Consider the following 10,384-nt stretch of genomic DNA (forward strand, 5'->3'; position numbering starts at 1 on the left):
GCGTGCCCATCAGCCACACCGGGAGGCAGAGGCCCGGTCTGTGTTTGCCTGCCGGCCTGCCTAGCAGCGAATAGCTGTGAATGCTGGCCCGGTGCAGCTGCCTGCCCGCCTGCCGGCTGGTCCACCCGCGGCCGCCGCCCGCCGCCGCCCCGCCCTCCTGGCTGGCCGCGGTGCAGTGCGCCGAGAAGCAGTGCGCGGCGATGAAGGCGCGGTACGGCCTGGCGCCGCACCTCAACCACGCCCAGCTCTTCTCCCACAAATACCAGGTTGAGGTGGACGGCAACGCGGCCCCCTCCTCCCTCCTCCCAGCCCTCTGCTCTGGCACCCTCACCCTGTCTGCCTCCCTGATGCGGGAATGGTACTACACGCGCATGGTACCGTACCGCCACTTTGTGCCCGTCAAGTAAGCGGCGCGCGCGGCGAGGGTGGCCCCATGTGTGTGTGCTCGTGTGTGTGTGGAGGGTGGCGGTCCTCGGCACCTGGCGGCTGCTGGGCGTGGCGGCTCGGCGGCGTGCTGGCGCCGTGCATTCTCCTTCCGACCGGCCCGCTGCCTGCTTGCGCGCTTGCTCCTGCTGCTGCCCGTGCCCCCTGCCTGCTTGCTCCCGCCTGCAGCCCCGACTATTCGGACCTGATCGACCGGATCCAGTGGGCCCGCCAGAACGACGCTGCGGCCAAGGGCATGGCGGCTTCGGCAGCACGGCTGGTGAACGAGCGGCTGCGGCGGGCCGACTGGTCCTGCTACCTGTACCGCCTGCTGCTGGAGTACGGGGCGCTGTACCGCGGGGAGGTCCCCGGCGGCCTGCGCGTGCCCGACCCGCCCTCCCCACCGCCGCCGGCGGTGGACCGCGACGGCAACCCTTTGCCCAACTTTTTCGGGTGGTGACGCGGGGCCGCTCGGCGTCTGTGCCAATTCTCTGGTGGTGCCTGCCAGTGCTCTGGCGCTGCCTGCCGCCTTACCCCCCCTTGTGCGTGTGTAAGCGCTGACAGCCTTCCAGCCTGGCTGACACGGGCGTGTGAGGTAGGGGCGGGGAGGCGCGGGCCGCTGGCCGGAGGAGGCGCGGCGGAGGGAGCTGGCGCCATGGCTGCCCAGTCACGGGGATCAGCAGGTGGCCGCCCACCCGCCTGTTAGCAGCTGCTCAGCTGCATCCCTCCCTCGCCGAGTGTCACCGAGCGAACATCAGGCATAATTTCATGCTGGGAAGCGGGAAAGGATGATCTCTTCAAAGGCGGTTGGCCAGCAAGCACATTCAGCCTTGGGAAAGCATAGGTATGCAGCAGCCGGCTGGGAGCGCTGCTGCAGCCGCTCCCAAGGGCCGTCCGGGCCGCTGGCGCTGTCGCCAGGGCTGCCGCCGGGGCCTTGGCCGCCCTGCTCAGCGCCTGCTGTCGGCGCCGCCGGCGCCTGCCGCCCTGACCGCCTTGATGCCGTGCTCACCGCTGCGCAGCGGCGGCGTGGCCTTGGCGGGCGAGCCGCCCGCGCTGCCCCGCCCGCCCTTGGCCGCGGCCCGCGCCGCGGCTTCCGCCGACGGCTTGCGGGGGCTGGCGCCGCCAAACAGGTTGGCGCGGCCGGCGGCGGCGGCGCCGGCTATGCGGCCCCGCCTGAACAGCGCATCCTGAGCCTCCCACCACCGCCCGAGCAGCACGCGCCTGCATGCGATAGGATGGGGTGATGGGCCCCGGGTGGCGCGACGTGCGTGCTCTCCCCCCACCCCCCACCCACCTGTGTGCCTTGTAGAAGTGCACCAGCATGCGGACCTGCCCCCACCGCCGCGCCGCGTGGCGCTCCAGGAAGCCGCCGGCGGGCTGCTGCTGGCGCCCGGGCGCGGCCCCCGCCCGTGCCGCCGCCGCCGCCAGCAGCACCTCCCGTAGCCCGCCGTCCATGCTGCGGGACACAGAGGGGTGCAGCACGGGCAGGGTAGGGTGTCCACGCCTGCAGCGCCACAGGCTGACGCGCCACAGGCATGCGGACACAGCAAACCGGCGCACTCGCGAGGCAGGCTGTCCCGGGGCGACATCTTGCATGGCAGCGGGCGGGCGCGGGGAGGCGGGCGGGCACACCTCTGGTCCTGGCGCCGCAGCGTCACCACCACCACACCGAGCTCGCCGTGCACGTCGCTCCTGACCAGCTGCCGGGGCTGCTGCCCCCGCTCCTGCGGCCCCTGCCCCTCCCCAGCCTCCTCCTGCTGCCGCCGCTCGCCGAGCTCACCTGGCGCTGCCCCCTCTGCCCCAGCAGCCGCCGGAGCTGGCGCCGGCGCCGGCGGGCGCTGCAAGGGCAGCGCCATGAGGTCAGCCACCGATGGAGGCAGGCCGGTGCCGGTGCCGGTGCAACCGCTGCCGCCGCCGCTGCTGCTGGGCTGCTGCAGGCGGGCCAGCTTGCGAGTGGCCTTCTCAAGCGCCCAGTAAACCAAGTGCTCTGCTGTGTTGGCGGCCCGCAGCAGCGAGGGGGTGGGCGCGTCGGGCGGGACGGCCCGCGGCGGCGGCGGCCGCCGCCGCCGCCGCCGCCGCCCGCTCCAGCTCCCGCCGCGCAAACTGCACACGGCAGAGCAGGCGGCGGGGGCAGACTCGGCATGCACGGCAGGCACAGCACGGCAGTGGCACCCAAATCTGAGCTACCGAAGTCTGGGCCCACCCTGCCCCACTCTCTGGCACCAACATCCTGCCTCGCCATCCCCAGCCACAGCCGCAACAACACGCCACACACAACACACAAGCCCACCCCCCCGGGCCTCCCTCACCTTTTCGTGGAAGTGCGCCCTGAGAGCACAGTCAGTGGGCCCCACCAGCTGCCAGAAGGCGGAGGTGCCCAGCACCAGGTGCTGGTCAGGCGCCGTCAGGCCGTGGTCGGCGGCGTGCGCCTCGCACACCAGCGCCCCGCTGCCGCCTGCGGGCCAGGACAGGGGTTTGGCGGGTGGCAGAGGGGAAAGCTTAAAGTGTGTACGGTGTGGCTGAGCGCCGGGCCGGGGTGCTCTCAAGCAGGGTGGTGCCGCAGCATATCAGCGGCAGGGGGCTGCACTCAATGCAGCCGCTGTGTGGCAGCCCTGAGAGTACAGCCCATCCCACCCCAAATCCACCCCTGGGACCCCTCCCCCTCTCCCCTGGCCTCGCCTGCCTGGCGCTTGGCATCCATGAACCCCAGAGCCCGAGTCACCTCCGCCTCGCCGCCGCCGGCCGCCGCGGCCGCCGCCCCCGGCGGCGTGCCCTCACCCGGCGCCCGCTGCTGCAGCCGGACCAGCTCCTCCCTGTTCCTGCGGGCAGCAGCGGCGGCGGCGCAGAGGCACACAACACGTACCTCGGTCCCTGCACCCTCACACACCTGTGCTGCAGGCGCCACGGCAGCCGCTACCTAGGCTGGCCGCAAGCATCGCCACGTAAACGAAACCACAGCAGCTGCTTTCTTTGGCTCCCTCCCCTTCTCCTCTTCTTGGCCAGCCTGCCTGCCTTGCTGCTGGGCTGCCTACCCGCGGGTCACCTGGTGATGTGCTCGCTGGAAAGGAAGAAGCCCTGGGGCTGCTTGGCGTTGAAGGAGCCTTCGATGCGGCTCAGCAGGCAGTGCGCGGCGCCGACGTTGGCGCAGTACGCCCGCCCGCTCCCCAGATCCAGCAGCATTAGCACGCAGGAGGCGCCGCTGCGGGACTTGGCCTGCAAGGGGGGTGGGTGGGGCAAGCGGGAGTGGGGCAGGGCGGCATGGACACTCTCCGCTGGAGAGAGCGCTGCCCGGCGTATGAGGGAGGCGGGCGGGCACGTGCAGAAGCGACGCAGGTGGGGAGGAGGCCATCCCGGGTGCATGCGATGCACGCGGCGGGCCGCGCGGCTCAGCAGGCTGTGGTTTCCCAGAAGCATCGCTGGATGCCGCAAAAAGACAGATGCTGCAGCACGGCAGGCGGCGGTGCAGGCCGACGGGCACTCGCCACGTGTGGCAGGCGGTCGGCGGCAAAGATGGCAGCGTCCAGGCGGGCAGCCGTCTCCTTGAGGGCGTCCAGCGGGGCGCCCACGTGGCGCACGCTGCACTCTTGGAACAGCTGCAGGCGGTGTGCAGGCAGGTGCCAGCAAAGGCAAGGACAAAGGTTCGATTTGAGGCGCAGGCCGGCTAAGCACAGCGGCGGGTTGGGCAGCACGCGGCAGCGGCAGGTGGCATACCTCGAAAACCTTGCTGCGGCAGAAGGCCGCCACGGCCCGCCCCTCCTGGCCCAGCCCCTCAAACAGGGCGATGAAGGCGTTGCCGCCGGGCGTCTGCTTGACGAGGAGCGGCGAGGGGTCGGCGCCAGGTGCCGCCGCATAGCGCGCCTGGCTGACGGCCACTTGCAGCGCCCCGGTCGGGCTTTGGATGACGGGGTGTAGCACCCGGTCTTTCACGCCCAGCTGGTCGGGCTGCTGCCCTGCACAGGTGGCCCTGGCCGAGGGGGCCTCCCGCGTTGCACCCCCGCTGAAGCAATTCCCCATGCTTTGGTGGCTCCGGCGATTATCGGGCCTACCACGCAGCAGCTGCGTGGGCGGCAGCTCGCAACAGCCAGGTTTTGAGACTCGCAGTACAAGAACGTCCTGCTCTGTTGGAGCCTTTCAGTTCGGGCTCTCGCCCGGCATGCCGCAAACTCGTGCATGCACCGCCTAAGGGCGGTGTCTGCTGCGCCCGTGGCTCTTGCGCCATTCTGTGGCAAAATGGTGGCCGCGGTGCTCAGCCTTCCGGCGGGCGCCACAGCGATCGGTAAGGAAAGCCCGAGGGCGACCCGGCTGCGCAGCAGCAGCCGCGCCGGGCAGCTTCTGTGCACCGCCCCGCCGGCGGGTATGCACCGCGGGCGGCGATCTGCGGCCGTCGCTGCCCGGCAGCGCAGCACGGGGCGCAGCACTTGGCAGGAGGGCCGTCCATCGGGTCCCCCGCTGCGCAGCCGAGCCGGGCGCAGGCCCCACCGAGCCAAGGAGCCTTTCGATGCTGAGGTGAAGCCCTGCCGGCCCGGGGTGGCGCCAGCTGGCAGCGTGTGCCGCGTGTCCCCCCCGGCGCAACACACACCACTCACTGCTACCCCTGCCTGCCTGACTGCCCCCGCAGCTCGTCACGCTGTTCGGTGTGCCGGTGCTGGTCCTGGTGAGCCCCGCATATGCTGCACGGTCGCGGGCCGCTCTGTCGCCTTGTGGCATTGTTTCGACGCACACGCTCGTTTTGCGCTGCCGCCGCCCCTGACTCGCGCCTCCCCTTCCCCTCCCTCTCTCCCTCCCTTCCTGCCAGGGCGTGGCTTTCGCGTTCAACGAGCCCAAGTCCCTTGCCGTGGCGCTGCCCATATGCCTGCTGCTGCCCGGCGTGCGCGACGTGCTGCTGCATGTTGCGGTCGACATTTTTCGAGGAGCTGCCAGGGCCCGCCGCTTCGTGTCAGACTCGGAGGCGGAAGACGCAGAGGACGCCCGGGAGCAGCAGGAGCGGCAGCGGCGCCAGCGCTGGCAGCAGCAGGCCAAGTGGAGCCGGCCGCCGCCGCCGCCGCCGCCGCCAGCGGTGAGCGCCGGCCGCCGCCGGCCGGGCTTCGCCGGCCCGTGGCATCGCCTGCACCGTCAACTTGTCTCCACGTTGTTGCTGCGCTGCAGCTGTGGCCCAGGCCTAGCTCAGGGCGCTCTGGGTTCCGCTCGGTTTGCCATTGGACACCGCGCAGCGCTCCACCTTGCTCACAGAATGTGTGCGCCGCGCTGTGCCACCTGCCCCCCTGCAGGCTGATTATGAGCTGCGGCGGGGGGAATACAACGTGTACCCTCCCCCGCCAGGCACGCCAAGCTCGCCCTTTGCACACGGCTGGCCGCTGTCTGTCCAAGTGCCGCGCTCACCCTTTGCCGACGGCTGGCCTCCAAGCCCCAGCAGCGGCCCGGGCAGCCCCAGCAGCAGCGCGTACCCGCCCCCGCCAGACACGCCAAGCTCGCCCTTTGCACACGGCTGGCCGCCGTCTGTGCAAGTGCCGCGCTCGCCCTTTGCCGATGGCTGGCCCCCTGGACCCACCCCCAGTGCCAGCAGCAGCGTCAGCTGGCAGCAGGCCCCGCCAGGCGGCAGCCGGAGCTGGCCTGCTTCCTCTGACGCCGCTGGCGGCGATGGCGGCGGCGCTGGCCGGCTGCGGCCCTACGGCCGCGCCTCTGCCACCCCGCCGCGGCCGCCATCCAGGGGTCCCGGTGTGGCGGGCGGACACCGTGCCAGCAGGCTGGTGCGGCCCGCCAGCAAGGCGCGGGTGGGGCTCGACGTGGGCGGCCGCAAGGGCGGTGACGCCACGCCGCTGCTGCTGCGCCCCATCTTTGCGCTCGTCCCCTTCCTCAGATGGTGGGGAGGCTTCCTGTAGAGGCACCCGATCGTCCAGAGCCACCGAGCCTGCCCTTGTCATTGCCTGCCTGATTCTCAGCAGCACCTGTCCGTCCGCCAGCTGTTCCTCTGCTCGTTCCGTCTCCTCAGTTGCTCCACCCATGCTGCTTGCCGCAGAGGCGCAGTGCCCTATGCCCCCACCATAACGGCCCAACGCTGGTCCTCCCCATTTCATTCAAAGCCCATGAAACCATTCTTATTCTGACTGTCTCGAGCCCCCAAGCTGTCTTTCCAGACTTGCCTGACCCTCTCGCCTTGCCACGACTAGATTCTTAGCCCTTACCACCAGAGCTTACCACCACAGTGCACCCTGGGGCCCCTCCCCCTGCTGCCATGCGCCATTGCATTTATCTCATTCTTGCATCCTGTGCACTAGCCTCCCCCTAATGTATGCTGCTGTGCCGGCTCCTATTCCAACAACATACATGCACGCCACACGCACGCCTATTCACTCAAGGCTCACATTCTTCCGAACGCTTTCACAACATGAAATGTAATACTAGCATTGATCGCTGGAACGAGCCAGGGGGGGTTGGTTGGTGGCAGTACAACCATGGCAGCTGGGACGGCACCAACATGAATTCAGCAGTCAGAGTCGTCATCAGAGCTCTTCCTTGCTGCCATCCACCACTGCGCCATCAGTCCCAGCAGCCTCCGCTGGCTGCTCCCCTGCTTCTGCCTCGCCATCCGCGTCTACAGCGGCAGCGCCCTCTGCCTGCTCCTCCTCCGCCTGCTCCTGCGCCTGCTCCTCAGCCTGCGCCTGCTCCTGCGCCTGCTCCTCGGCGAGGGACAGGTTGCAGTGGTTGGCGGTGGAGAGGCAGATGAAGTCCGAGGCGGTGTCGGTATCTATCAGGCTGTTGCGCAGCGCATGGGACAGCTCATCCTCATGCCTGCGGTCACAGCAGAAGCGAGTATGACGGTTGCAGGCAGGTCCGCCGCAGCATCTCAGGAGGGATGGGGGCGAGGCAGCGCTGCCACCCGGCAGCCCTGGGCAGGGAGGAGCGTCGGCGCACAGGCCTCGTCTCCGCCCCTGTCCTTCACCAGCCCCTTCATGTGCCCAGTCCTGTGCCCAGCCCCACCTCTCCAACACATCGTGGCAGTAGTTTGTGAGCTCCCGCCGCTGCTGCTTGGTGACCTCGACGCTGGGGTTCTTCCCCGCAAAACGCGACCCTGCGTCCAGGAACGAAGGCCACATCCCAGGGTGGGCGGGACGGTGTGGGCTGGCAAGGGGTGGGTGTGGCTGCGTGGGGCGTGGGCGTGGCAGCCCCCGTCGCCCCATGCCGGGCCCACTGGCGGCGCTGCGGGGCGCACCCGAGAGAGCCCAGCGCTGCGTGCCGTTGCCGTCGTCAAACAGCTCATACTTGCTCATGGCATCACATAGGTCATCCAGCAGGTGGATGACCCGCAGTTCGCTCATCCTGCAAGGGAAGTTGTATTGCAACGCAACGCAGCACTCACTCGCATGCGCGCGGCGCCGGGGGCTGCATTGCGTGCGGGCAGGCAGCGGGGAGGCCACCAGACACGGGCCGGCCGGCTCAGCGCCAGCAGGGCAGCAGCACCTCACTTGTAGTCTATGACCTTTCCCCACCGCTTGCCCTCCTGCAGGCGGCAGCGGGCAAGGCACCAGGCAGCGGCGAGGGCGTCACGAGGGCACGCTGGGGCATTGGCCGTGTGCCAGGCAGCAGCGGACAGCAGCCGCTGCAGCAGCGTGTGGTGCCACATACGCCGCCCGGGCGTGCGGCGCAACAGGGCTGCACAGCAGCGCCTGCCGGCAGGCGGCTGTGCATGCAGCTGGCGCGCCTTGTCGAGGCGGTGGCGCATGTCCAGATGGTTGCGGGGCTGCTCCGCCTCCAGCTTGACCACCAGCTCCGCCTGCAGAAGTATAAGAGGAAGACGAAATAAGAAAACACATGGATACATGGTTTGTACTCGGCTGTGTGCTGGGAGGAGGACGCGGTGTCCCAGCGCCTGGCTGCCGTGTTAAAACACGTGTAAAACGAGGGGGAACAGAGGTGCAGGTCAGCCTGGATCGATCAGCCGCCGCCGCTGGCCGCAGCTGCCCGCCTCCCCGCCACCTGCGTCGCCGCCGCTGCAGCTGCTGCTGGCACCGCGGCCGTGGCTGCCCCCTGACGTGCCGCTCTCCCTCCCCACCCCACCCGCAGTTATGGTTCCACAGCGTTGCATCAAACAGGGAGGAGCACGGCTGTACCGCCGCCACCACCCCCCGTGCCGCTGTTGCCAGCTGCCGCCGCTTACTCACCGCGACTGCACGGCACGCGCTGCAGCGTGCATGCCACCCCTCCCTGGCCAACACGCTGGTGGAGCACCCCAGCAGCACGACAGCCGCGGTGGCCGCGATCAGCACGCTTCTGGACGCCATGAGTCGCCCTCCGTCCCGGTGGGATTCCAGATGAGATGGACCGATGTTCTAAAGCAAGCGCAATGCCGGGGGAGCCCTGAAATTACCTGCCGCCCATGGCCTTGCATCATCAGCGGAAGAAGGTAGAGGCGCTTGGACCGGCATGAATGGCCTGGGCTGCAGCATCGCGCCAGTTTCAGCAGCCCAATTGGTGGCTGGCAGCGCGCTCTCACAATTCAACGGCCTGGCAACGAGAGCCGCCCTTCAGTGACGCCAATTGTTAGCAATAGGCTTTGAGCTCTGTCCCAGCATCGCAGTGCGGCCATGGCAGCCTTGACGAGCCAGCGGTTGCAACATTGCAGGCAGGGCGGGTTGGTGGCAGCCCGGCCGCCACGCCTGGTGGCAGCCCCCCGTCGGCTGCCACGCGCTGCCAGGAAGCACCAGCTGCAGTGCAATGCAGTCGCCGAAGTTGAGGCGCCCTCCAGCCAGCAGGTGAGCCCCAGGCGCTGCAGTTGGCGGCGGCGGCACCTGCAGCGCTGCCGCTGGCGGCACTCGAGGCCCAGAGAACCTGGGCTGCTTCCCACACCTTTGCCCCGCCTGTGCTCCCGCAGAGCGGCGCCAAGGCCGCCGCCGGGCTGCCTGCTTACGACAAGTCTGCAAGCGGCGGCAGCGGCAAGCCCCGCATAGTGGTACTGGGCACCGGTGCGCCGCCGCTGCCCGGTGCTTGTGCCGCCCCATACCACTTTGCAGCCACTGCCGTTCATTGCCGTGGCCGCTGAGCGCCGTTTGTTTTCGGCCCGGCCTCGGGGCCAGCTTCCAGCCATGCTCTGCGCCCGCACACCCAGTGGCCAAATCCCGCTGCCCGCCTGCCTGCCCACTGCCTGCAGGCTGGGCGTCCATGTCGTTTGTGCGTGCATTTGATGAGGCGATGCGGGACAAGTATGAGCTGATCATGGTGTCGGTGAGCTGCAATGCGGTGGCGGCAACGTGTGTGGGCTGCATGGTGGCAGAGGGGACCTTTCGCGGTGGCGTGACCACCACCACCCCCGCCCCGCCGCCCCGCCCCGCCACACCCCCGCCCCGCCCCTCACACGCAGCCGAGAAACTATTTCGTCTACACCCCGCTGCTCCCTGCCATGTGCGCGGGCACCGTGGAGGAGCGCAGCATTGTGGAGAGCGTGCGGGCGGTGCTGGGCGGCAAGGGCAAGTTCTTCGAGGCCCAGTGCACCGACATCCTGCCGCAGGAGAAGGCCATAGTGGCCTGCTTCCCGGGTGGGTGGCCGTGCTGGCCTGGTGTGGTGGGCAGGCGGGCTGGTGTGGTGGGCAGGCAGGTGGGTGTGGCCGGTGGGCGGGCTGGTGAGGTGTGTGGACGGGCTGGTGCGGTGTGGTGCTTGGTGTGCCGTGCGTGGCAGAGAGCGCCGGGAGGAGGCGTGGAGGCGGAGCAGCGGCAGGTGGATGGGCAGAGGCTGGAGGTGTGGAGGAGCGGCCGGCGCACTGCGCTGCCTGCCTGGCTCGCCGGCGCCCCTTTGGCCGCCCTGCCGAGGCCGCCTGCCTGCCTGCCCGGCTGCAGAGGATGCCGGCTTCCCTGAGGCCTGCTTCAAGATCAGCTACGACTACCTGGTGCTCGGCGTGGGGGTGAGTGCCTGTGGTGGTGGTGCGTGCCTGTGGTGCTGCTGCTGCTGCTGCTGCCGCCGCAGCGTTTG

General features: G+C 69.7%; 5 protein-coding genes across 5 annotated transcripts in view; 3 read left to right on the forward strand and 2 right to left on the reverse strand.

The window, feature by feature from the left end:
- The window catches only part of CHLNCDRAFT_139921 (hypothetical protein), a gene marked incomplete at both ends in the record, with an annotated part of 2,774 nt that extends 1,891 nt beyond the window's left edge, over window positions 1-883 (forward strand). The window contains 2 exons of the mRNA XM_005843725.1: window positions 177-403; window positions 613-883. Coding sequence (XP_005843787.1) covers window positions 177-403; window positions 613-883 — 498 coding nt within the window. The remainder of the gene's footprint in view (window positions 1-176; window positions 404-612) is intronic.
- A 487-nt stretch (window positions 884-1,370) lies between these two features.
- Window positions 1,371-4,437, reverse strand: CHLNCDRAFT_139922 (hypothetical protein; the record flags this gene model as incomplete). Its single annotated transcript, XM_005843771.1, has 8 exons — window positions 1,371-1,644; window positions 1,718-1,879; window positions 2,056-2,558; window positions 2,733-2,878; window positions 3,058-3,242; window positions 3,467-3,636; window positions 3,909-4,016; window positions 4,135-4,437. 8 exons carry the CDS (start codon window positions 4,435-4,437, stop codon window positions 1,371-1,373), a joined length of 1,851 nt encoding a protein of 616 aa, XP_005843833.1.
- Window positions 4,438-4,653: 216 nt separating this feature from the next.
- CHLNCDRAFT_139923 (hypothetical protein) lies at window positions 4,654-6,302 on the forward strand (the record flags this gene model as incomplete). The annotated part of the gene is made up of 4 exons (XM_005843726.1): window positions 4,654-4,665; window positions 5,042-5,077; window positions 5,219-5,479; window positions 5,691-6,302. The coding sequence occupies 4 exons, from the start codon at window positions 4,654-4,656 to the stop codon at window positions 6,300-6,302; spliced, it is 921 nt and encodes a 306-aa protein (XP_005843788.1).
- Window positions 6,303-6,923: 621 nt separating this feature from the next.
- CHLNCDRAFT_54952 (hypothetical protein) lies at window positions 6,924-8,702 on the reverse strand (the record flags this gene model as incomplete). The annotated part of the gene is made up of 5 exons (XM_005843772.1): window positions 6,924-7,212; window positions 7,402-7,492; window positions 7,634-7,740; window positions 7,887-8,194; window positions 8,583-8,702. The coding sequence occupies 5 exons, from the start codon at window positions 8,700-8,702 to the stop codon at window positions 6,924-6,926; spliced, it is 915 nt and encodes a 304-aa protein (XP_005843834.1).
- Window positions 8,703-8,894: 192 nt separating this feature from the next.
- The window catches only part of CHLNCDRAFT_59165 (hypothetical protein), a gene marked incomplete at its 3' end in the record, with an annotated part of 6,782 nt that continues 5,292 nt past the window's right edge, over window positions 8,895-10,384 (forward strand). Inside the window, exons 1-5 of the mRNA XM_005843727.1 lie at window positions 8,895-9,173; window positions 9,293-9,383; window positions 9,569-9,642; window positions 9,779-9,953; window positions 10,252-10,316. Of these exons, the coding sequence (XP_005843789.1) occupies window positions 9,006-9,173; window positions 9,293-9,383; window positions 9,569-9,642; window positions 9,779-9,953; window positions 10,252-10,316 (573 nt within the window). The 5' untranslated portion in view covers window positions 8,895-9,005. The remainder of the gene's footprint in view (window positions 9,174-9,292; window positions 9,384-9,568; window positions 9,643-9,778; window positions 9,954-10,251; window positions 10,317-10,384) is intronic.

Source organism: Chlorella variabilis, assembly GCF_000147415.1.
Source record: "Chlorella variabilis unplaced genomic scaffold CHLNCscaffold_27, whole genome shotgun sequence".
Classification (NCBI taxonomy): Eukaryota; Viridiplantae; Chlorophyta; class Trebouxiophyceae; order Chlorellales; family Chlorellaceae; genus Chlorella; species Chlorella variabilis.